The following is a 26,833-nucleotide window of genomic DNA, read 5'->3' as shown; positions in this document are numbered from 1 at the left end:
GTTCTAGTCAAAGGGAGCATCGACCCTCCAACTTTGCGGTCCAGCAGGATCGTGTGTGCAGTACATCGTGGGATAGAAAGAAATTAAGTCTTACCAGAAATTCGTTGAGGTCTACACCCTCTCTTACTCAGTACCGTCCGAGTCCGTGTGATGATCATTTCGCGCTCTCTGATTGTTGTGTCGTACCACCTTCTTTACGAATTCTTGAGCCGCCTTAGGGGACTGTAACACCACTGCTTTGTCCTCCCACATGACTCGCAGTCTCGCCGGATATAGCATGGAGTATCCCACGTTGAGTTCTCGAAGTTTCAACTTAACTGATGCATATTCCTTCCTTGCTTGTTGAACAGCTAATGTATGATCCGGATAGAACTCTAAAGTGTTGCCTTGATGCGTGATCTTCCCTTTCTCACGCGCCAGCCGCAAAATAGTATCTCTGTCACGGTAATTGAGGATTCGTGCTACGATTGGGCGTGGCGTTGCTCCCGGTTTTGGCTTGGGCGCTAGGGATCTGTGGGCTCTTTCGACAATGAAAATTTGGGATAGAGCTTCTGTGCCAAAAATATCTCTGCATAGCTGTTCTATGTAGACCTCCATTTTGCCCGTGTTGGTCGACTCCGGTAAGCCCGTGATGCGTACATTATTTCTTCTGGAGCGAGCTTCCAACTCTTCCTCCTTTGCTTTGATCACTTCTAGGACGCGTTCCATGCCAGTACATTTGCTAGTCGTAGCTTGTGCTTCATCCTCCACCCTTGAAATTCTCGCTTCGGCAGTTTCCAGACGTTCTCCATGTTTCTCGAGCTTGTCGGACATCCCGTCCATTCTACATGTTAGGGTATCCAGTTTACCATTGATATCCTGGACATTCGCCTGTATGGATAGTAGTATCTTTTCCATGTTGGAGGTGGCTTCCATCATCGGTGCCCCTTCTACCTCAGGCGATTGTTCGGTGTGTTTTGGCGTTTTTTTGTTCTCAAAGGAAATCTTTTGTTGTTGTTTATCTGGCTTTCCCATTGTAGGATCTATAGACGATTGCCTGTCTGTCGATTGGCGCGTGATTCTGGTGGTTCTGGCTGTTACCGCCGTCTTCGGTCTTCGTGTTATAGTCAAGAGGTTCACCAGCTCTTTCTGCGCTATGTTATCCCCCAGTAGATTGTCAGACCACAGTGAACGTAGATCTTGGCGCGGTGGATGATTACTTGGCGTGTAAGCGCTTCTGCGTGTGCACAACGACGCTGGTCCAACTGGTCAGGCGTGCCTCCACGCAGACGTAGAATATTGCTGTGGGCAGTAGTCTCTCTTTTTGATTGCGTGCTGGTGTTTTGGTGGACCTATTAGGACGGCGTCTACATTATTCCGCTCCTGACAGGGTTTTTTTTTTGGGGGCTTTTGTCACGTGCACGTAATCATCGACGCTGACCTATCTCCTGTCCTTGGCAATGGCTGCACCAGCACGAGGATAAGGATCCCTCCTCTCCTAACAGCAACTTAACCTAGCCAGCAGGCAGCACACACGTGCGTATCTTGCTAGTGAAGCAGTGTTTGTAATTCGGTAGGTAGCACTTGATAAGTTGTGGCACGTTCTTGTACCTGAAGTAGAGGCAGATACATCAGCAGTCGGCTTAACACAGTCTCTGGGTCCGTGTGCACTGCAGGGGTCGATCTTCCCGCGTCTGCGCGTCCTCGTCTGCAAAAGCGGTATTCGTAATGAAGCTCCTCATCACAAATGCGCTCAGTCTGCTCCGATCCTAGCGAGCAATGTTCGGGCTGTAGCGCGTCAATGTCTGCCCTCGTCCCACCTCGCAGACAGACCTGCACCGCGCTATCTCCGGTCAGGCAGCCCTGGCCCGCACCCTCCCGATGGGCGCTGCCATCTTGTGTTCTGGAGAGCGGAGACTCTTAAAGGAGCCAGGCACCATTGTAATCATGTCTCCCCGTGCACCGTTCTTTCAAATCCTCACAGCCATATTTCGTGCTAATACCCTCTACCTGAAGTCCGCTGTCAAAATCCGCCTGTGGGGTTCCGGGCAGACAGTTCGTCTATGTTTCAGGCGGTCCTCGCAGCAGTGACCGCCATCTTGCGATCTCGCTCCGGACCCTCTCGCTGTCAATGCTGAGTTATGGCGAACAACGCGATGTAGCGGTCACCATAAGCACTGTGTCCGGCGCCGGTTGCACTCATACATCGTAATCTTCGGTGCACGGCGGTCGGGGGGGGGGGGTTTATGACCGCCTCAGACAGCGTTATCCAAGCCGTCCGGCGGAGCTGCGTTTTCACTCAGCCATCCCGCTGTGCGCCCCCTAGCGCCTCAGGCTTGGATAGTTAGACAAGAAAATACCTATTTTCTAAAAGTGGTATATTCAAACACAGACTGTTAAAACCAACTTCACTAAAAGATGTATTTTATCATTCTGAGTTCAGGCATACTAAATGTAGGAAAGTAGGATCTGCTTACTATGGTTACCCCCACTTTTTGCTGGTGTTTCACTGTTTTTCGACTTTAGTCTGGCTGGGGCCCTGCTAACAAGTACCCCAGCCTAGCTTCTTCCTCTCTAAATCGATTGCATGTACAATAGGTACACTCCAGATTGGTTACTGGGTTACCCTTGTGAGTCCCTAGTATATGGTATCTTAGGTACCAAGGGCATAGGTACCCCAGAGGCCTACCAGGGGCTGAAGCATGTATTATGCCACCCCTGGGAAGCCTTCCGAAATGGCACCACAGGTCTACTACTGCAGCCTGGGTAAGGTGGTGCAGGCACCCCTTACTGAGATACAGATATGACAGACACATATAAACCTATAAGTCACTCCTATGGCAGGTCTTAACAATCCTGAAGGCAGGCTTTGTGTGAGAGGGTGCCCAAGCATGAGCTGAGCCCCTCTGTAGCTTTCGGAATCACTTTTCTGTAGCTGTTCTGTGATACAGCCATACCATATACTCTTCAGTGCATTTTAACCTCGCGATAAAGGCTAACTTTGGCATGGCTGCATCAAAACATATCGTGTTATCAGGCCTGCGGCCCACGCAGTTCAGGTGTGGCATGCGGCAAATAGATATCTTAAGTGGGATGGGAGAATTACATTGGCCACCCCGTTGTGGAGCTCGAAGGATCTGGGTGGCCTGTGGAAGACAAAGGGCTTTGACAGGTGGGATCTTATCGGGATCTCACAGGTCAAGGATTGTGGGGAAAGGACGGAGTTCGCACGTTTGACGCGCTGCAGGAAAGCTACCAACTGCAGGAGAGTGAGAGGTTCCGGTATCTCCAGGTCAGACATGCTTTGCAGGCGAATATTCCCCGGGGTACGGTGCTCCCGGAGGCTTCTCCGCTGGAGGACTGGGTACTGGACGGCCATCTGCCAACCAAGACTATCTCTCTGATCTATAAAAAACTGATCAACCACACTGAGGATCCGCTTGTAAAAATTAGAGAGCAATGGGGTGCAGATGGTCTAGTGCTGGATGATGAAGACTGGAGGGAGGCGGTCTCGTCTCCGAAAGTAGTAGTCATCCAAATGAGACTTAGATTAGTGCAATTGAAGATCTTACACCGGTCATACATCACGGGGCCCCAGATGGTACGGATGGGCTTGGTGGTAGATGGGAAGTGTAGGAGAGGTTGTGGGGAGACAGGGACGTTCATGCATGTTTTATGGCATTGTACTGAAATACAGAACTATTGGGTCAAAATACATGATAAAATTCGAGAGGTGTGGGGAGTGGAATTGTTGGTGGAGGCTCGGCCTTGTGTCCTGAATGTCTGGGAGCCGACTGATCTGAATGCTCATGGGAAGCAGTGGGTGACTCTGGCATGCATGATTGCTAAACGCAATATCGCACAACTATGGGGTGCCTGCCAGGTTCCGCAGGTGTCAAAATGGATGGAAGATTTAGACTGGTGCATGTTCAGAGAGAGATCAGTGTACATAGCCAGGGGTAGACCCAGGAAGTGGGGGAACATTTGCAGTGCGTGGAATGCCTACAGAGGGGAAATTTGTACTCCTCCAACTGTGAATGAAGATACTGTAGTATTGGAATCTTAATGATCCCCGAGCAAACTCCCTGATGTGTATTCGGAAACATGAATACCATGTATAAATCATTTAGTGATTGTATTACTTGTCACCTGATGCTTTGTTTTGAATATGTTAATAAAAAGATTTAAAAAAAACAAAAAAAAACCATGTCTTGTTTGGTGTCAAACACTTTGGATTCCTACCCCCCCCTTCGCCCCACCCCCGCCAGTCCTGGCGGCGGGGGTAGAATTCCACCCTTCTAGAGGGAGAAGACTTGTACACACTTACTTAAACGGTAATAGTTTTAAAGAGCCCTGGCATCACATTATGGATAGACCTGAAAATCTCTAAATCTAGGGATCAATAACCTAGCCCTTGGATGGCGGATATCCACAACACTCGCTGGAGTTGGAAGAATTAAATGTCAAAAGTTTTCTTTCTTGAGTACCCTCACTCACCAGGGTTTCCCCACGGTGACATGCTTCATCATTGGGGCCATCCCAGTCCTCTACGGACTGAGGTGTGCTACGACTTGCGGATTACGTATCAGCACTAAAGTGATGGACTATGTGCAATCCTGTCAGTGTAGTGAAGTGGAGTGGGTTGGAAATGAATTAAAACTACCTATCTAGTGGGCGACGATGATTTATTCTTGCTCCTAGTAGGTATGATCTAAAAACGGGGTAGAACACTAGGGGTCCTCAATACAATGGGTTCGGTGTACCTAGTAATTCGAGTCAACATGTTTTGAGCATTCCCCAAGCTCTTCGTCAGGACTACACAGGGACCAGCCCTGTGTTCGTCACTCCTAGTTGTGCTCAAATTAGGTAAATACTTAATTAATAAAAAATAATGCTGCAACAGTAAAGCATGCGTTAGTACATACGTATTTTGATAAGTCACGTAGTATATGTAGGGTAAAAGACACACACAATATGGTTAAGGGGTTACAAGGGCCGCTTCATATTACATTGTCATTTCTGTAATCTTAATCTCTGCACACGAAAGACACAGTATGTGAGGTTTTTTGTAAAACATTCCCTGTGCCTTAGTCCAGAATAAAGGAAGCCGATTGGCGTGTTTTAGGAAAATGTGTCGTTGGTTAAAAACTGTGAACTTGGCACTCCGTGACACGACACACACAAAATGCAAAAAAACAGATATTTACATACATTAATGGGGACCTAGCTTTGTCCCATGGTTGCGGAGAGTTGTCGGTATCTCTTGAATCTAGTTGTAAGGGAGAAAATGCGGAGGGAAATATTGCTGTGTTAGTGGCCTTTAAGACAGAAACACAAATCAGATTTTATACGGTTCTGCCTGCAGTCCGCCGTCTCTACGCACCTGTGGGAGTGAAAGCAGGCACTTACTTGCTCATAAGATACGCAGGCGTAGTCGCCTATACTGGAACCTCCGGACCGTATATTGGTGAGTGCGGGTCCAGTTCCTGTATTTAAGCAACTGTTTCCGCATTGTCACTGCGGAAAGGCATAGTCTGCTTCGGGAAATAGAAAAATGGCCGTCAGCCTTTGGCAATGGTGGCGGCCATATTGGGAGTATGTAACACACATTTATGGGCGATAAGTGTGCAAATACTGCCTATTTCCTCATAAAATTAATTTATGGGAGGTGTCGTGGATTAATCCCTCCTGGAAAGTAAATTTAGAAAAATAAATGGAAATATTGAAAAAAAATTAATACATTCACGGTCTTATAAGTCGGTGTCTGGCTCTAGATCAAAGAAAAAGGGGAATATATCCTATATGTGACCTCTCTCGGTAGAACTGCAGTCTCCTCAGAAAATAGATAACACAACCATATTCTTGGTATTATTTACATCGTGGAATCATTTAAAAAACAATAGAAAACATTAAAAAACACACACACTGGGCACTGGCCAGCTGTATTATTGCTGGAGAGCCAGTTGGTAAACATAAGGCCCATCCTGCTAAACTCAAGGTTTTCATGATCAAAAACTGTTAAGTATGAGTGTCACGGGTATTTGTTGAGGAACAGCAAAATGTGTATCGTGGTTGTTTTCATGAGAATTGTCCCCACGGTATGTCATCATTTAAGCCATGGGTATCAGAGCACAGTTTGAAAATCTAACGTTGTTCGTTTTCAAGCAGTTTCTTGTCAATGTGTGTGCGATTCTGGATGCTTTCAAGCACCACCCACCACATGTCATTAGGGGTATGTTGTCTTTCCAAGAAATACGTAGTCATTTTAGTGTTGGATCGTTTGCACCTAATATTGATGCGGTGCTCTACTATGCGTGTACTGACCTTCCTGGTGGTCATTCCCACACAGTGCAGGCTGCATGTGCAGGTGATTAAGTAGACTACCCCTGTCGTGTTGGAGTTGGAGAAGGATCTCAGATCCACATTACGCCTTTGTTACAAACAACTTGTTTAGTTGCTGTGGTAAGATGGCAAACGCTCCAGTTTGTACATGGGTAGTGTCCTTCAGGAAGAGGGTGAAGGAGGCGAACTGTGCCTTCTGAGCCTTGTATGTCTTTGGGTCGTGTGTGAACCATATCGTTCCTGAGATTCTTTCCTTTTTGGTGGCTGAACATGGGCTGTTGTAAGTTTAAATCTCCACTATTCAAGGTTCTCCAGTTCTTCTTGACAATTTTTGTTACTTTGTCTGTAGTTTCGTTAAAGGTTGTTATGCAAATAGGTATTTTGCTTTTGGTAATTGGATCAGCCGTATTGTGTTCTAGCAGGGCTTCCCTGTTGTTATTTGAGGCCCTTTTAGCTGGTGACACAATGTGTCTGGGGTAGTTTCTCTGAAGCAGTTTGGTGCTCAGATCACAAAATCGATGCTACAGACACGGGTCTGACCTCCTGCTGCTACAATAGGTTTCCTGTCCAGGGAGGTGTAACTACCTCCCAGACAGGCTTTAGTGTATTGGGGCTGGGTGGGTGCATTCATAGAATTCTTTTTCAGACAGTGCTGGGGGCACACTTGGTGTCCCTGTGCATACCCCAGTTCAAACCGGTTGCAGGGACACTCAGCCCCTGCTCTGGCGCTGAACTGGACAAAGGGAAAGGGGTGTAACCACCCCCACCCAAGGTCTTCCCATAGGTGGGACCCTGAAGGAAGTCCAACCCCTAAAATTAGTATAAGTATAGGAACCCAGTTCTTAGGACTTTAGATTACCCTGGATGAAACTCTGCAACATATATCCTGGAACTTCGACATTCTATTTCAACTAGAAGACGGACGAATCTCCCTTGGGGTCAAGGAGTGGCTCCCCTGTTCAAACAGGCACCAACGAAGCATCTTGCCGGTCTGCATTTCCAAGGCTCCTGCCGGAACCCAAAGGTTTTGCGACACATGACATGGTCTTCCAGACATCTCCGAGGCCGACTCGCGATCCCAGCAAAGCTGAGACCTGTAGCCATCACGAGAGAGGTGGGACCGGAACTCCTGGACACCATTCACAATTGCTAGTGCACCTACTTCCTGAGCTTTCCCAAAGTTGTGCATTGGGCTACTCGTAGTCCAAGCCCTGAGCACCATCTGCACCGAAGATTGTGGGCCTACACACCACGAGTGTTCCGTAGGCCCGCTTCTAGCATTTCTGCTCGAGGCCCCTTCGCGATCCCTGGTCCGTTGACTGGTGGGTCCCCACGGAGGCAACTCTTCTGTTTCTTGGGCTTTCCTGGTTGCTCCAGACGTGCCCTGACTCCCCTCCAAAAGGTGAGTCCCTCAGACCTTGCTGGTCTGCCACGAAGCCAATCTTTGCTTTCTGCGTGGGTTGCTGTTGCCAAGGCTTGTTGGGTCCAATCCGGATACCGACGCTGCAGCACTCGACATCTTTCGTGGGACAGCTCGAATCCAGCCCCTGGTTGTCGTGCGACGCCTCCTGGTCCTCGTGGCTGAAGAGTCAAGCTTCACCTTCAACCTGAAATCACTCGACATTGGTTGGCATCGTCTCCTTGCCTTTCTGGTCACTGGCTAGTGACCCAGATTCTGTCCCCTCTGCTTTCAGTTTCTTCAGATCTTCGATCCACCCTTGGATCCATCCGAACACTTTCCACTTGGTCGCCTGCAGCACTTCTTCGCAGCTCGCCATAGGAAACGACGACGAAACCCGACACCAAAAGACACCTATGCACCCGGCTTCCCTGGGTGAGGTAACACAAGTACTCCGGTGCTCCCGTGGGTCTTGACTCTCGAACTGTCTAGTTCTCAAGGGGTTTCCTCCAAGTCCACTCCTCAGTGTCCTTTAATCTGTAATTTTCCAACCGCATCTTTCCCCATCAAAGTAAATGTTGATTTGCGGCTGTGTTTAGACACTGCACGCGTCCCCCGTGGGTCCCCTGTGTCACTACCATGGGTGGTTCCTGGTGGCCCCAGTGGTTCTGAAGGCTCTAGGTCTTGCATCTATGTCAGTCGTGGTTCTTCTACCACTTTCTTAGTATATGGTTTGTGACGCCCCTAGGGCTAATCATATATTGAGCTAATTTACTGTGTGTTGAATAAGTTTACTTGTGTACTTTTGCCACTAGCCTCATGAAGAGACTAGGGAGATGTATTTAGAATAAATACATATATTTTATATATACCTGGTGTGGTTCTCCTTTTATTTGGTCATTACAAGAGATTATAGACTGGTAAAACAAGCTGCTTTACATTCCTTCAAGACTCAGCCTGAAGGCTGCTCTCCACAGCTACCACTAGGATAGCTTTCTATAAGGTTGTCTTTAACCTACCATCAGTAAGGGGTCGTTTGGACTAGTGCAAGGTGCCCACTAGAATAGTGGACAGCATATGCCAGGCCATCTTCTCACACTAAACTTCAATTTCTACTTAGTTCCCTGAGTCAGTTAGGATTATAAAATGTAATATTCTAAGTGGTCATTCTGGCCTATGGGGAATAGGTAGCCTTGCAATAGTGAAAAACGAAAATGGCTGTAATTCACTATTAGGACATGCTACACACATCAGGGCTTGTTCTACCTTATACTTATAATGCACCATGCCCTTGGGCCTACCATAGTGGTGTCTGACATGAAGAAAAGAGACGGTTATGGGACTGGCAAGTGGGTGCACTTGCCCAGTCAGTATGGCAGTACCAGACTGCACACAGGCTCTGCAATGGCAGACCTTAGACACACTTTTACAGGCTGCTTCTGTGGGTGGCACAACCAGTGCTGCAAGCCCACCAGCAGCATTTGAATTTACAAGCCCTGGGCACACTCAGTGCACTGCACTAGGGTCTGACAAGTAAACCAAATCACCCAATCTTGTAGTCACTAATCCATACAACAATTTACCATAGGGAGAGCATATGCACTTTAGCACTGATCAGCAGTGGTAAAGTGCCCAGAATCATAAAACAGCCAACAACAGGTCAGAAAACATATAGGAGGAAGGCAAAAAGTTCAGGGATGACCCTGCAAAAAGGTCCAAGTCCAACTCCGCTTAATATGTGATAATGTGCAATCCATGTGAACATGTTTAAGTAATGGGCAAGGAACGTTCTGTGGAAGAAGTAGTCATCTACTGAAGGTAAGGCGCTCCATGGATGATTTCAATTGACCTTAGCCCACCCTTTAGCATGAAACTGTACATGGGTTCAGAAAGGATGATTGAGAATTTGGCAAACAGGAAAATATATTATCCGAGGAGAACTGGTCTATTGGTGGAAACGCTTTCTATAGGCTATGGTTTGGGTATGTCATCTATGGAGGTAGATGTGATATACAGAAAAATGTTTGTCCTTTTAGAGTAGGTGTTTAAAGAAAAAGATGGTCTGTCGACAAAGTGGTTAGGTCTCTTGGAAAGGATATGGTCTGTTGAGGGACCTGGGCGTATGGCAAACAATGTGCTTGAGTCTAAGTGTCTTTAGTATATAAGGCATGTGGTCTATATAGTGAGTTGTCTTACATGTATCATGATCTATCAGAAGAAGTGCCGTCTACAAGAGCATGTGTTGTCCTTCGGTGGAGGTGTGGGCTGTGGGTGTGGTGGGAAGAATCATGTTCATTATCGGGAAAGGGGTATTGCTTATAAGGAGGCAGCCATGAGTTGAATAAAGAGGCAGTAATGGGTTGAATAAAGAGCTTCCTGTTGTAAGATAAAGATGTCCTTAATGGGTCAGGTTTTAATGTGCTTGTTGTTGTATGCATAACATCATGTACTTTGGCTTACAATTTTTTCATGTAAAATTTTGTTTTATTTACCATACTTTGGTACGCCTATGCACTTTGATGGTCTTAACGACCAAATAAAGTTAATGATGATGCTTCCTGTTGTAAGAAAAAGATGTCTAATTGGCAATGGTTTGGACTGGTCGTTAGACTGTACCTTATGGATGGAAGGTTGGCTGATGGAAAGTACAGTGCGCGTACTCTTTGTAGACCAAGATTCGTTCCGTGGGATGAGATTTTCACTGTGAGGGGAAGATTAATCTAGGAAAGGATGTGTGCAATTCAAGAAGCCCCATCTCTAGGAATATATGTGGTCTATAGGGGAAATTATGCCCCGGAATGATCTGTGGTCTGAAGGAGAAGGAGGTGTCTATTGAAGGTGGTGTGGTCTTAGATAGGGTTTGTGGTCTATAGAAGCAGAAGTGGCGCATGGAGAGCACCCTGTAGCAGCCGCCCTTTTCTGTGTTCTATTAATGCACTAACTGGAAGCTCTCGCAGCGAGATGGCGGTTGTGTTTGGCACCTGAGACATGAAATGTCAAAAATGGTGTGTGCATAGTGCAATGTGCAGCAAATCTCCATGATCAGATACATTTGAAGGACACTTGCTCGGAATTTCACTCTTTCTCTTAATCCCATTCTAACACCTGCCTCCTAGAGTAATGAAAGTTACTCAGTTGTAGAAGCTTCTGTTTTCTGTTGTAACAGTGTATACTATCTTGCATGAAGGGCGCTCCAGTCTTTGGCAGCTGGAGGGGAAACCCTTGCCAGATTTGTCTTTGACCTCAGACAGAGCCCTGAATGTTGACACAGTGGAGAGAGAACATGATCTAAAAGGAGCCAAAGCCAAGCCAATGGGGCCCTGTCCATGCAAGAGACCTCAGTGTATGTGTAGGTATGATCTAAGGTCCCAGCTAGCGCTTTGAGACTCTTGGGTGATATGTGCGCTTAATAAAATCTTGTAACATAACTAAGCATGGGCGGATTTTGCGAATTGGCAATCCGCGAAATTGCGTATTTACGGATTCGCAATCCGCAAAATCCGCGAACTCTCACGAATTTGCGGATTTTTGTTTGTTTTTTGTGTTCGCAAGGATTTCTGCCAGTTCGCGAGGATTTTGTACCAGTTCGCAAACGCGAACTTACTTTTCGGGTAGCAACGGTCGCGAACATGTTGTTTCTACATCTGGTTCATCACACCACCCTCTGTTTCACCACTGCCACCCTCTGTTCCACCACTGCCACCCTCTGGCTCACCCATGCCACCCTCTGGCTCACCCATGCCACCCTCTATATCATCACTGTAGATTATGGGTGGAAAAGCACACCTGCCTTGCCTCAACTGACATACATGAATTAGGGGCTGATTAATGTGTTACTGAATTTGAACTTCCTGGCTGGAACCTGCTTCCTTATCTGTAATTGCTTTCTCTGAGCCTGCAGTGAGGGTCAGAGCAGGGTCATAGAATAGTTGCAAGTAGGCAACTGAACTCTGAAGGGACCCCTCAGGAAGCACTACAGGAAATGGTTACTAATGATAAGGTTGAACTTTTGCACCTGCTGAGTGCTTTCAGTTTAGCAAAAATCCAAATATCCAGCAGCATCCACAAAAAGAAATCCTTCCAGGCACTACAGGGAATGGTTACTAATGATAAGATTGAACTTTTGCACCTGCTGAGTGCTTCCAGGTCAAGATCCAAATCAAAGTGACCAGCACATGAAGAAAGCACTGAGAGGAGCCTGCTGGACAGGAACAGGAAGTTGGAGACTGTGGGGCACTTCCTTCCTCCCACCCCCCCTCCCCAAAATGGACTCCTTGCAAAAAAAAAGTGCAGGCAAATGTCAACCTGAGGAGTTATTCTGATAAAAATCATAATTTTCAAGGTTTATGCTGCCTGCTGGTGGATTTCTTGTGCGAAATTGCAAATTTTGCAATCTCGCAATTGCGAGATTGTCGCTGCCCGCCGCATCTACGTTTTCGCAAGTGTTTACTCCCGCGAAATTGTATAGTATTCTAGTTGGCAAGTGCGACCAAGCAAAAAAATCCGCTTCGCACGGATTTACGAATTTTCGGTAAGTTCGCGAGAGTTCGCGGATTGCGAATTTACCGAAAATCTGCAAAATCCGCGAGCGGAACGGATTTCACGCCCATGCTTAAACATAACATATGTGAGCTGTAAGGGACGGTTCACTTTGTGGATGGAGGGTGCTTCTATAGGTGGAAGAGTCTGTGCGAGGAGGTGTGATCTGTGACAGGTTAGGTCTTTGGATGGGTTTGGGTGGGTGTCTGATCTGCCAGGATGAGTGTGACCTATTGGAGGAGACGGGGACCATCGACAGAGGTGCCAATGAGGAAAGATGGTTGCAGTTGGTGAATTTCATCTGCCTCTTGCCCCAGCCGTACAAGAAGGGTGCACTGCTCCCCCATACTGCTGTGAATCTTTGTGGTCTTTTAAGTGCCTGTGAGAAGTTGGCCTGATAGGTGATGTTTCCAATTCTGGAACCACCTGTTATCAGACCAAACAATCCCTTATGGTGTCTGGTTGTAAGTCAACCTTATTAGACAAGCTATCCTAGGGGTAGCATGGACTAAGCAGCCTAAAGGCTTAACTTAAGAGGTCGTGTTAAGCGAGCTGTTTTACCACATACAATCCTGTAATATCAAATGAAAGGACACCACACAAGTATATATTATAAAAATATATGTATTTATTACTAAAAACAATCCCCAGTATTCTTTATGAATAAAGGGGCACAAGCGTTAAATCAAAAGCACAGTATAACATACAAAGTTGCACAAATATGGATGAGGGCGAGGGGCCACTCAGACCATATACTAAACAAGTGGTATAAGAGATACCAATCGAGCAGTGGTTAGGCCTAGGGCATAGGGAATTGCTGGGAGCAGTCGGGACAAGCAATGCTGAAGTCGGGAACGGCCCACGGGATTCGGATGCAGTGCGGAAAGCGCACGCCTGCACCAATGTTAACCAATGGTGCGTAAAAGTTGTAAAGTTAAAGTTTAAGGACACTTCCGCTGAACCTAGAGGAACAAAACTTAAGACACAGACCCTAGAGATGTGTACCAGTGTGGGAACACCGGCGGAGCAAAGTTACCTCACCCACAGGAAGCGGGTGCACCGGGTCGAAGTTGAGTCGGGTTTCGTCACGCAGGCTCTTGGTGCTTGAAGCTGAAAGGGCTGCAGGCGGGGTGAAAGAGAAGTGTCCGGTGGAGTCAAAGGGTGGACTCAAGTCGAAAAGTACCTGAAAGCAGAGGGGACAGAGTCTGGGTCACTCAGCAGTGACCAGGGTGGAACCAGGACGGAACCAGGCAATGTCGGGCGCAATCAGGTGGTCGTCGAGGAGCTTCTCTCCGCTGTCACGTGGGCTCTGGGGCATCTGCGACATCCAGGAGCGGGTCACGATCTGTCCCACGAGGGCTCTCACCGTCGGCGCAGTCGGCTTCAAGTTTGGAGCAAACAACACTTGGCAAGAGCAATCCACGCGGAACCGGGAGATTGCTTCTCACTCGAACCAGGAGGGTCAGAGTGGGGGCTCCTTTTCAGGGGAGCTGGTGCAGATCTGGAGCAACCAGATTCGCAGGTCGAATTTCAAAGTTCGTCGGCACAGGGGCCACTAGCCGGCTGGCAAGTGACCGGGCCAACGCGTTGAGCCAAAAGTAGCAGAAGGGCCCCACGCAGCACTCAGCGAGTGTAGAGGGGTGAGCTTCGGTGCAAGAGTGGCTCAGGGTTGGGGCTTCTCAGACCCCGGTGTACAGCTTCGAGTGTCACTCGTGGGCTGCACGGTCAGCGTCTCGTGGTCTTTCCAAGATGGCGTGCCCCACGCTTCCGGTCGCCTCCACGGGTCTCAGCTCTGCAGGGACTGTGGATCGGGCTGTTGGAGGGCAGGCAAGCTTGATCTCGTTGATCTCTGTCGCTCGAGTTCCGGCGGGAACTGCGACAAACAGACGTCGATGGCTGGATGGTGCCTGTTTGCACAGGGTGGTCACTCCTTGACCACAAGGGAGATTCTTCGGGATTCTACGTCGAGTAGGATGTTGAAGGGTCCAGAATTTCGTTTCTTATGTTTCTTCAGGATAATCTGAAGTGCATTGGCACTGCTCCCAGTCTTATACTAATTTTGGGGGCTTGATTACCTGCTAGGTCCCCTCCTATGGGTGGGACCCAGGAAGTGGGTGGATACACCCCCTTCCTTTGATCCAGGCCGCCCTGGCACGAGGGCTGGAGTGCCCCAGAACCGGTTTGGCCGGATTATGCAAGGGGCAGCCTTGTGCGCCCCAAGCAGTGTCTGGTTTCTTTCAAACCTCCTTGCTACAATCCACTATCTCCTGTCTGGAGGGTGGTAACACCTCCCTGCGACAGGAAACCCTTTGTCCAGGCCCCATTTGGCTGAGTTTCGGTCAGCTTCAAGGGGTCAGACTCTTGTCTGTGGCAGAGGCATCCATTTTGTGGATCCAAGGTCTTTTTGGAAATTAACCGCATTTAAGTAAAGTAACATGTCTTACCCCTCTAGAGGGGTGGAATGCTATCCCCGTCGCCAGAACTGGCGAGGGGATAGTATTCCAAATCGTATGACACCTTACACGACATATTTTGATAAAGCCAAACCAGAGTTGCTATATAACCGCGAGGATTATAAGGCACTTAAGAGTATATGGTATGGCATTATCCTGAAACAGCTTAGGGAGTTGTTCCCAACAGCTGCAGACAGGCTCAGCTCATGCTAGGGCTCCATCTCACATTAAACCACGCACTCTGCCTCCAGGATTGATGAGGCCTTCCATAGGAGTGGCTCACAGGTTAATATGTGTCCAGATATAGGTTTAGATATAGGTATACTATATCTAAGTAAGGGGTGATTACACCACCTTACCCCAGCTGAGTGATCAGCCAGTTGTGTCAATTTAAGAACCAGCCAGGGGTGGCAAAAGATATGCTGCAGCCCCTGGTAGGCCTTGGTGGCCCCTATGCCCTGGGCACCTATAGTGCATTATACAGGGGCTGACAAGGAGTCCATTTCCAATTGTGGTATGTACCTAGGGTACATGGAATCCATTTTACAGAGAGAGCAGATGGCCTGGGGCCCTGATTAGCAGGGAACCAGGTCAACTAAGTCAAAAACCAGCTAAACACAAGGCAAAAAATCTGGGGTAACCATAGTCAGGTAGCCACCTTCCTACACAACCCCCCCCCAAACGAAAGGAGATAAGGCTATCCTTGGCCAGGTAAGCCTATATTGCCTGAGTGGCCATATAAGGAAGTACCTGCACTAGCATGGGTACCCCCTGTCTCATGGTCCACTAAGCAGTCCCTCACCCTTGGGGTATTAGAGGGTCTCCACCATAGGGAATCACTACCTTGGGTGTGTTTATGCAAAGTCAAAGGCTGGTTTGGATATGGAGTATTGAAGTGAGGCTCCACTAATTTAGGGCTCAGCTTCCTCCAATTATCTTCCACCATGTGTGCCTTTCTTTCTTTAACTGAGTTGCACTGTGCTCTCAGGGTCAACCTCTGGCTACCTAAAGCTGGAGGCTGGGTACCTCTGTTTGGCTTGCTGGAGGGACAGTTCAGGTTTGGGCCCTTTGGGTCCCAGGTTTGGCTGTGTCCAACAGAATCCATCTGTGGGAGGTCCCTAACTGTTTTTAAGGGGGCTCCCTCAGGAGTTTTTAAAGTTTTCACCTCTCTAGGGCTACTAGTTTTGGTGCCCCTAATCTGTTGATGGGGGTGCTTTATTTGACAGGGGGCCCTCTGGGTCTCACTGTCCTTCTTGTCCTCTGCAGCCCTGGGCTGGCTAAGGCAAGGGAGAGAGGGGCAGGTTACCTGCTCCAGACTGGGTCCCACCTGAGAAGGGTCCACTGACATCAGAGGTTCTGTCAGGCTAGGCCCAACCACCTCTGGGGCAGTTCCTTCCTCAGGGGTAAGATCAGTTCCCTGAGGAGGCTGATCCTGTCCTAAAGTCTGGTGAGGGGGAGATTTCTCTTCCTCCTCCATGCTCTCAGTTTGTGTGGAGTTATCCATCATTTCAGGCTTCACAACACACATATCAGTTTGAGTTTGGGCTGTGGCCATCACAGCCCCACCAACCTTTTCAGGAGGAGACTCAGTTTGGGTTTCCGCTGTTATCATAACAGCTTTGCTATTCTGTTCAGGAAGAGCTTTTGCTAAAGATGGGGCAGAGAGTTTCTCAGCCCTACCAACCTTTTCAGGAAGGACATCTTGAATTGGGGCTGTAGCCATTACAGCCCCACTAACCTTTCCATTGGAATTCACCATTCTAGAATGGGTTTCCTGTTCAACCTCAGCCCAGGCTGAGATTTCTAAATCATTACCCAGTAGACAGTCCACATGCAAGTTTGATGACACTGCCACTCTCTTTGGGCCAGTGACACCTCCCTAGCTGAGACTTACTACTGCCATGGGATGATTTGTTTGGATGCCATCAATGTTTATTACCTGGTATGTGGCACCAGGTAAAAGTTGCTTAGAGGGGACTATGCCATCAGCCACCATGGTGATGCTAGCCCCTGTGTCTCTAAAAGCTTCAACTCTCAAACCATTGATGATGGGTTCTTGTCTATATTTGCTCAAAGTATTTGGGCAATCAGAGAAGTTGGCAAACCCCATGCCAGTCTCATAAACAAGATTATTTGGGGATGGGGACCTGGATAGGCCAGGGTCCTCCTGGGCTCCAAAAGTAAACCCACCCAGATTCCTGGGTGTGCTCCCACTTCCTGGGGGATTACTGCTGACAGTAACAGGAGGTGTTGGGGCTGGCTTTGGAGGTATATTCTCTTTATTGCCATTCTTGGGACAACAGTTGTCTGTTTTGTAATGCCCAACCTGCTTACAGACATGGCAATAGGGCTTTTTCTCTGTTGAAGAAGTGTCTTGGGACCCACCCCCATTCTTGGAGTTTTGGGGCCCTGGGGAAGTCTTTTCTTTATTTTTATCCCCACCCTTATCTTGAGGCTTGGTAGACTCCTTCTTCTGGTTACTGTCCTGATTCTTAAGCCTAATCCTGGTTCTGACCCACTTGTCTGCCTTCTTTCCCAATTCTTGGGGAGAGGTCAGATCAGAGTCCACCAGGTGCTGGTGTAAGAGCTGGTTCTGACAATTACTTAGGATCTGCTCCCTCATAATCAAATTATACAATCCTGTAAAGTCATGTACTTTGCTGCCATGTAGCCAACCCTCCAGAGCCTTAGTTGCACAATCAACAAAATCAGTCCAGTCCTGAGTCTGTGCCTTCTGGGTGTCTCTGAACTTCAACCTGTACTGTTCAGTGGTTAAGCCAAACCCATCTATCAGAACACTCTTCAGGACTTTGTAATTGTTTGCATCCTCATGTCTAACAGTGAGGAGCTTATCTCTCCCTTTCTCTGAAAAGGAGTACCATAAGATTGCTGCCCACTGTTCCTCAGGAACCTGCTGTACCATGCAGGCTCTCTCAAGAGCAGTTATCCACTTGTGGATGTCATCCCCTTCCTTGTAGAGGGGCACAATCTTTGTCAGGTTTCTACTATCATAGGACCTGGGTTTCTCTTTAGGAATATTGCTGCCACCAGTGGCATCTAAGCCACACAATTTCTGCTCTCTTGCCAAGGCAAGTCTAGCTTGGGCCAGGGCTACCTCCTCCCTCTCTATCTGGAGTCTGACAGCCCTCATTCTTGCCTCATGCTCTTTTTTCTGAGAAGGGGTCATCCCTCTCTGAGATTCTCTTGAGGCACTAGAAATATGAGAGTCCCCTGCTGGAGATCTCACTCTTCTGTTGCCTGGGAGAATGTTATAGGGTCTGGGGAGGTGCTGGCCCTCTCCATTCCCAAGTAGGTTTAAGTTGGCCTGGCTAAGCCTGGCAACTATAACCTGGTTAACCCCTTGATCCTGATTTTCAGGGTCCTCTACATCTGAGTCCTCCTCCTCCTCCTCTTCCTCCTCTTCTTCTTCTTCTGGAGGGGTATCAGTTACAGGGGGGTTCACTCCATCTCCTGACTCTAAGGGAACTGCATTCGCCTTCTCTAAGTCATCCTGTTCTAGAATGGCTATCAGGATAGGACTGGTGGGACTTCTGCCCCTTTTTAACCCTCTTGAGATGCACAAGGCAATCAAGTCCTTTCGGGTTAATTTGTCATAGCTGGAAGTTGCCTTGGTAAGGTCAACTGTCACAGGAGCAGACCCTGAGGCTTTTCCTGTGTCAGACATGACTCTAGTGTGGTGTAAGTGATGCACCTACCTACACTAAGTGTTTACCTACTGTACCTTGCTAGTGAGTTGTAGTCAGGGTGTGCTAATCCCTTTAATCTACAACTACTAAGTTCAGTAGAACTTAAATATGCTAAGCTTTTGATTTATATGTACCTAAAGGTACTTGATGTGATCTTTCAATTTGATAAAAGATTGCAATGGTAAAACAACAGCAAGCTCAAATCCGCACCGCTGCTCACCAATGTGAGAAGTTGGCCTGATAGGTGATGTTTCCAATTCTGGAACCACCTGTTATCAGACCAAACAATCCCTTATGGTGTCTGGTTGTAAGTCAACCTTATTAGACAAGCTATCCTAGGGGTAGCATGGACTAAGCAGCCTAAAGGCTTAACTTAAGAGGTCGTGTTAAGCGAGCTGTTTTACCACATACAATCCTGTAATATCAAATGAAAGGACACCACATAAGTATATATTATAAAAATATATGTATTTATTACTAAAAACAATCCCCAGTATTCTTTATGAATAAAGGGGCACAAGCGTTAAATCAAAAGCACAGTATAACATACAAAGTTGCACAAATATGGATGAGGGCGAGGGGCCACTCAGACCATATACTAAACAAGTGGTATAAGAGATACCAATCGAGCAGTGGTTAGGCCTAGGGCCTAGGGAATCGCTGGGAGCAGTCGGGACAAGCAATGCTGAAGTTGGGAACGGCCCACGGGATTCGGGTGCAGTGCGGAAAGCGCACGCCTGCACCAATGTTAACCAATGGTGCGTAAAAGTTGTAAAGTTAAAGTTTAAGGACACTTCCGCTGAACCTAGAGGAACAAAACTTAAGACACAGACCCTAGAGATGTGTACCAGTGTGGGAACACCGGCGGTGCAAAGTTACCTCACCCACAGGAAGCGGGTGCACCGGGTCGAAGTTGAGTCGGGTTTCGTCACGCAGGCTCTTGGTGGTTGAAGCTGAAAGGGCTGCAGGCGGGGTGAAAGAGAAGTGTCCGGTGGAGTCCAAGGGTGGACTCAAGTCGAAAAGTACCTGAAAGCAGAGGGGACAGAGTCTGGGTCACTCAGCAGTGACCAGGGTGGAACCAGGACGGAACCAGGCAATGTCGGGCGCAATCAGGTGGTCGTCGAGGAGCTTCTCTCCGCTGTCACGTGGGCTCTGGGGCATCTGCGACGTCCAGGAGCGGGTCACGATCTGTCCCACGAGGGCTCTCACCGTCGGCGCAGTCGGCTTCAAGTTTGGAGCAAACAACACTTGGCAAGAGCAATCCACGCGGAACCGGGAGATTGCTTCTCACTCGAACCAGGAGGGTCAGAGTGGGGGCTCCTTTTCAGGGGAGCTGGTGCAGATCTGGAGCAACCAGATTCGCAGGTCGAATTTCAAAGTTCGTCGGCACAGGGGCCACTAGCCGGCTGGCAAGTGACCGGGCCAACGCGTTGAGCCAAAAGTAGCAGAAGGGCCCCACGCAGCACTCAGCGAGTGTAGAGGGGTGAGCTTCGGTGCAAGAGTGGCTCAGGGTTGGGGCTTCTCAGACCCCGGTGTACAGCTTCGAGGGTCACTCCTGGGCTGCACGGTCAGCGTCTCGTGGTCTTTCCAAGATGGCGTGCCCCACGCTTCCGGTCGCCTCCACGGGTCTCAGCTCTGCAGGGACTGTGGATCGGGCTGTTGGAGGGCAGGCAAGCTTGATCTCGTCGATCTCTGTCGCTCGAGTTCCGGCGGCAACTGCGACAAAGCAGACGTCGATGGCTGGATGGTGCCTGTTTGCACAGGGTGGTCACTCCTTGACCACAAGGGAGATTCTTCGGGATTCTACGTCGAGTAGGATGTCGAAGGGTCCAGAATTTCGTTTCTTATGTTTCTTCAGGATAATCTGAAGTGCATTGGCACTGCTCCCAGTCTTATACTAATTTTGGGGGCTGGATTACCTGCTAGGTCCCCTCCTATGGGTGGGACCCAGGAAGTGGGTGGATACACCCCCTTCCTTTGATCCAGGCCGCCCTGGCACGAGGGCTGGAGTGCCCCAGAACCGGTTTGGCCGTATTATGCAAGGGGCAGCCTTGTGCGCCCCAAGCAGTGTCTGGTTTCTTTCAAACCTCCCTGCTACAATCCACTATCTCCTGTCTGGGGGGTGGTAACACCTCCCTGCGACAGGAAACCCTTTGTCCAGGCCCCATTTGGCTGAGTTTCGGTCAGCTTCAGGGGGTCAGACTCTTGTCTGTGGCAGAGGCATCCATTTTGTGGATCCAAGGTCTTTTTGGAAATTAACCGCATTTAAGTAAAGTAACATGTCTTACCCCTCTAGAGGGGTGGAATGCTATCCCCGTCGCCAGAACTGGCGAGGGGATAGTATTCCAAATTGTATGACACCTTACTCGACATGTTTTGATAAAGCCAAACCAGAGTTGCTATATAACCGCGAGGATTATAAGGCACTTAAGAGTATATGGTATGGCATTATCCTGAAACAGCTTAGGGAGTTGTTCCCAACAGCTGCAGACAGGCTCAGCTCATGCTAGGGCTCCATCTCACATTAAACCACGCACTCTGCCTCCAGGATTGATGAGGCCTTCCATAGGAGTGGATCACAGGTTAATATGTGTCCAGATATAGGTTTAGATATAGGTATACTATATCTAAGTAAGGGGTGATTACACCACCTTACCCCAGCTGAGTGATCAGCCAGTTGTGTCAATTTAAGAACCAGCCAGGGGTGGCAAAAGATATGCTGCAGCCCCTGGAAGGCCTTGGTGGCCCCTATGCCCTGGGCACCTATAGTGCATTATACAGGGGCTGACAAGGAGTCCATTTCCAATTGAGGTATGTACCTAGGGTACATGGAATCCATTTTACAGAGAGAGCAGATGGCCTGGGGCCCTGATTAGCAGGGAACCAGGTCAACTAAGTCAAAAACCAGCTAAACACAAGGCAAAAAATCTGGGGTAACCATAGTCAGGTAGCCACCTTCCTACAGTGCCTCTCTCTTTTGCATGATGGACGGCTGTCTTGTCACAGGTCTTTAATCAGTTTCCATCTCTATGCTGCTTTATTCTTCCAGCTCACCTCCAAAGGGTGAATGAGTGCTCTCTCCTTCAGTGTGCACAATGCTACCTGACTGGTCCTTCATTTATATCTGCTTTCATCTCTCTCTTTGGAATCTCTTTCCATTTTTGGTTCTCTCTCTTCCTCACCCTCTCTCTCCCTATCCCTTCTTTCACTTTTGTATCTCTTCCTCCATTTGACTTTCATTATTTTTCTCTGTCATTTTTCTTCATTGTTTCTCTTCCCTTCTACTTACCTAATTTGCTCTGTATGCTATCTCGCTCTCTCCCTCTCATTTCTCTGTACCCTTTTTTATCTCTTTTGCTATCAGTTCTCGTGACTCCTCTCACTTCCGTCATTCTTTCTGTTTTTCTTTTGCTCTAGCTAGCTCTCGTCTTTAGTAACTTGTCTCTCATCTTCCTCTAAGGCACACAGACGTTTCTCTCTCAGTCACTCTTTATCTCATGCTCTCTCTCCTGCAGGATGGACGGCTGCCACCTCACAGATGTCTGCTGTGAATCCCTATCTGCTGCTCTCCAAATGAGTCCATCCCTCACAGACCTGGACCTGAGAGTCAATAACCTTGGAGATTCAGGAGTGCAGCACTTGTGCCAGGGATTGAAACACCCAGACTGCAAAATAGAAAAACTAAAGTAAGTGGAAACAAGAGGTGTGTATTTCTATTTCTATTTCTATTTAGGGGGTTTTATAGAGCGCTTGGTGACGTACAGCGGCGTGTCCCCGCGCTAAGGAGTTAATACCTACCAGAACTTACAAATGCAGAAAAGCTACTGTGTGAATTAAGCAGTCTTCAGCTTGGCTCTAAAGATTGTTTCTGAAGGTTCTAGTCGCAGCGCCATAGGTAGCTTGTTCCATCTGGATGCTGCGAGGTGCCTAAAAGATCTTCCACCCATCCGGGCTCTGGACACCTTAGGAATTGCCAGGAGTCCTGAGCCGGAAGATCTCAGAGAGCGAGACGGCTCATAGGGTGTCAGCAATCCTTTCAAAGGGAGCGGAGCTCTCCCGTTGATAATCCGGTGGCACGTGCACAGGGCTTTAAATTCCACCCTGCTACGGATCGGGAGCCAGTGCAGAGACCGGAGGGCCGCTGCGGAGCCTGCTCTTCTGGGTAATCTAAGCACTAGTCTGGCAGCGGCATTCTGAAGAACCTGAAGACGGCTCAAATTCTTTTCCAGAGTTCCTAAGTAGAGAAGATTGCCGTAATCCATCTTTGACGTGACTAGTGCATGCACCAGAGTTTGGCGGGCTCTGATAGGTAAGAATTTTAGTACCTTCCTGAGACTTTTGAGGGTCCCAAAGCATGATCCAGCCACCTGATTGATCTGGGGACCAAAGGCAAGGTCAGAATCAAACCAAATGCCCAGGTTCTTTGCTTTCTGGCTAGGGGTGGGTGCTGGACCCAAGCACGACGGCCACCACGCCGACGTCCACGCCGATTGGCCTCCCCCCACCACCAGTACCTCGGTCTTGCCTCTGTTGAGTTTGAGGCAATTGGCGGACATCCAGGCTGCGAGGTCTTGCATGCAAGCTCTGAAGATGTCCGCCGAGGGACCGGGCGCACGTGATAGGGAGATGACCAACTGCGTGTCGTCGGCATATGATACCATTTGGAGGCCGTAACTCTCTACCAAGGTAGCGATCGGGGCAACATAAAGATTAAAAAGAGTAGGGCTCAGGGACGAGCCCTGCGGCACCCCCTGATCCAGAGAGATGCGCTCAGAGTAATGGTCACCCTGCCTTACTTGGAAACCCCGGCCTGCAAGAAATGAGTAAATCCATTTCAGTGCTGCCCCTCTCACCCGCCTTTGCTCAGACACTGTAGCAAGATGGAGTGTGCTGCAGTGTCGAACGCCGCACTGAGGTCCAGGAGGATTAAGGCCATGGTTTGTCCCTCATCAGCACCTTGCCTGAGGGTTTCGGTAGCCCTAAGAAGGGCAGACTCCGTAGAGTGACGCGGCCGAAACCCGATTTGCGTAGGGTGAAGGAGGTTGCTTTCTTCCACAAATTTCATTAGCTGCTTATTTACCACTTTCTCCGCGACCTTAGAAAAATAAGGCAGCAAGGAGATGGGGCGAAGATTATCTAACTTCTCGAAGCTAATGTTGGGCTTCTTACGTAGGGGGAGCACCACAGCCTGTTTCCAGTCCTCTGGTATGGAACTGGATAAAAAGGAGATATCTAGCAGATGTCTGATATAGGGTTCTAGTGTTTCCAGACTGTCTCCCAGCCTTTTTGGAGAGGCGGGATCCCGAGGAGAGCCAGATTTAACAGATCTGCAGATTTTAACTAAATCCACCGGTGAAGGGGTGGTAAAATTAAGTAGCAGATTTTGATTGGCTTCATCACTCAATAAGTCTGCTGACATTTCCGCTGCAGGAGGTATGTGGGGAAAAGCAGAGTAAATCTTAGAGACTTTATCTCCAAAGTAGTTTGCAATGCGATTGCATGCTGCTACTGAGTGATCGTCCTCTAAAGTAGAGGTTTTTGGGGTAGCCAGAGTTTTATATATGCTGAACAGTTCCCTAGACGAGTTCTCGGCCTCGTGGATTCTGTCAGCATAGTATGTGGCCTTCTCTATCCGGATCTTATTGTGATAGGCACGTCTCTTCACGAGATAGGCCTCTTTCATCCGGTCGTCGTATGCCACTCTCCACTGCCTTTCTGCACGTTTGCAGTCCCTTTTGGCGCAACGCAACGCCTCGCCAAACCAGGGAGCCGTTCTTTGTCTCTGAGCCCCTTTGGTAGGTCGTCCCAGCGGGGCTGTGCAGTCCAGAGCAGCAATAATACGGTCATTAAGCAACCTATTCGCTGTATTCACATCATTGCCTCCTGGGGGACCTTCCGCAGTGAGGGCCATATTAAAGTTTTGCAGGGAAAATCTTGCCCACCTACGCCGAGGATAATTGAGTGGGGTAGGGGCGCTGGCTTTATATTTAGGCAGGAAGATGGCAAATGGGACCAAGAAATGGTCTGTCCAAGGCAGGGGCACTGGGGGAGCAACTGAGACATCCTCCCAGTTAGCAAATATTGGGTCAAGCAAGTGCCCACGATTATGTGTAGGAAGCAACCCCTTTAGTTCCAGCTGTAAGGTGTGAAGTTCATCCCGGAACTCCACCGCTCCTTTATCTGAGGAGTCGTCAAGATGTGTGTTTAACTCTCCTAACAATAGAAACTTATCCCTCCTGATCGCTGATTCAGTAACACACTCTAAAAGGTTGCCTTTGAATCTGGACATAGGTCCTGGAGGGCGATAGACTAGCAGACCCTTAATCGTCGTGCTCCCATCAATGTTTATGCTAAAGACACCTGCCTCGCAACCTGCCAAATTGACTCGTTCGAGTTTACAGGCCCATTGCTGTTTAAAGGCGATCGCAATTCCTCCTCCTCTGCCTAAGAGTCTGTCCAGGCGCACCATTTGATAGTCGTCTGGTAAGGCCTGGACAACATCAGGATCAGAGTTGGCCTCTAGCCAAGTTTCAGTGATGAACAACAGATCGAGATGTTTATCAGTGAGAAGGTCATATACATCGTGTTTATGGCAGCTAAGCGATCTGGCATTGATCAGGCCGCAGGACAACAAGGAGGCGCTAGCCCTGGAGTCAGCAAGCGTGGTACTAGTTTTGGTTCTTTGTCAGCTCACTGCATGCCAGCAAGAATCCTGACCCTGACTGCAAAGTCACCTCTGTACAGGAAATCTGCATCAATCAGTTCATGAAAGGCAAAAATGTTCACAACATATAAAACACATTTGTTTTAAAAAATAAAAAATAAATAAAATATTCTGCTTGAAAAATAACATTCACAGATTCCACTAAGGTCCAGAAAGCCCTTATGCTTGAAACTACAGAAGCATGGTTTTCAGGAATAGCTCATTAAATGACAAAGACTTAAGACTTTGTAATGGGTCTGAATTATATTTTGCATTCACAAAAAAATAATTTTATTTGATAAATAGTGTTTCCACATTTCCCTGTGTTAAGCAAATTCTTTGTTGAGGATGCCTCCTTCTTTAAACCACTTTTAGTTTCATAAAAGCAAAGTTAGTGTGTTCTTACTAGCCAGAGTAACCAGAGCTCATTCATGATTTGCTCTAGTATGTCTCCTAGAACAGTGGGCACACATTCCCTCATGTGTGTACTTCAAATGTGGCTTCAACCACATCGAATAATGTAGCCTCAAATTGTCAAAGGTCTTAATCCACAGATGTGACTTTATTACTCAGTCTGTTCTCCATTCCTCGATTCTCTCGTCGCAGTGTTAGCGCTGCTGCTGTCCTTACCCAGCGCTTCCCTTGTCCACTGTGCACTTCCCATTGTTTCTGGTGCATCTCCTGGCATCCCAGGGTCAGCGCAGGGCACCTGCATCCCTGCCACCTCTGGTGCAGCCGGTACTGGCCCATGTGCTTCTCTGTATCCACCTATCAGGGCTGCAACAGGCTCCTGCGGATACATCACCCAGCCCTCCTCCCTGCAGGAGCCCCTACATCAGGGACAGAGACACCTCCCTGGGCTCTGATGCTGCTACTAGGGACTACAGTTACTACATCCAAAGAAGCAGCGCGACTGAGGACTTGGGGGCATGAGCCCCTCAGCGCCCTCAGGGATGAGATCATGCACAGTCTGGTGCCATCAATGCTGGGTGAAGACCGTGAACCCCTGGTGTATCATCAGCTTGGATCAGGGAGATACAGCATCTCAAACTCTTTACGCAACCAATATTGAGCTCCCAAGGAAGGTCCAGGTCTTGTCTCTGGGACCCTCTGAGGCCAGAGTGTGGGGGTATATGTGTGCGTAGAGGCCCAGCTTCTTCCTCCCACAAGGATGAAGAGACCAAACATCTTCAGTCGTGTGAGAAAAAGACGTGGCAATCCTGCAGCCTGCACATGCGGGAAGCGGACACTACTGCCTCGTTGACAGCGCACAAGAGTAGCTGAGCAGAAGGCGCTGATGTCTCAGGAACGCATCGACACCACAGCCAGGAACGCGAGCCGCGATCCTTCAGGTATGGCCAGAGGTCTAGATAAAGCGCATTGACCTCTGCTTGGAGGGAGGAGCCTGCAGTACAAGAGAGACATGGTCACGGCCAAATCATTGTTTGATGTTACAGTTTTTAGTGTTTCAAGGACAGGGCTCCTTTAACTCCAAGTCTTCGCAGTCACCTCTTCGTCCTCTGTTGTCGATGCTCAGTCCAAGGGTTGTGAGCTCATCGGTGGAACAGGTACATGCTCAGACAACAGAGGCCCAGAAGTCCCAGAGGCTTCACCACCCTCTGTGGCACTGTCCTGAGATGCCCACTCTAGGGCAGTGTCGGGTAGACTTTCAATTGTCTCTCTTTTCTGGACCCCGACTGTCACAAATGTA

At 48.5% G+C, this 26,833-nt stretch overlaps 1 protein-coding gene across 2 annotated transcripts in view; it reads left to right on the top strand.

Moving 5' to 3' along the window:
- LOC144764017 (ribonuclease inhibitor-like) overlaps positions 1-26,833 on the top strand; it is a 168,094-nt gene that overhangs the window by 33,024 nt on the left and 108,237 nt on the right. For both annotated transcript variants that reach the window (XM_078650144.1, XM_078650145.1), the window contains exon 3: positions 21,935-22,105. In XM_078650144.1, coding sequence (XP_078506270.1) covers positions 21,935-22,105 — 171 coding nt within the window. The remainder of the gene's footprint in view (positions 1-21,934; positions 22,106-26,833) is intronic.

The sequence above is a fragment of the Lissotriton helveticus genome, chromosome 6, assembly GCF_964261635.1.
Source record: "Lissotriton helveticus chromosome 6, aLisHel1.1, whole genome shotgun sequence".
Lineage (NCBI taxonomy): Eukaryota > Metazoa > Chordata > Amphibia > Caudata > Salamandridae > Lissotriton > Lissotriton helveticus.
This window is presented reverse-complemented; position numbering and strand designations above follow the sequence as displayed.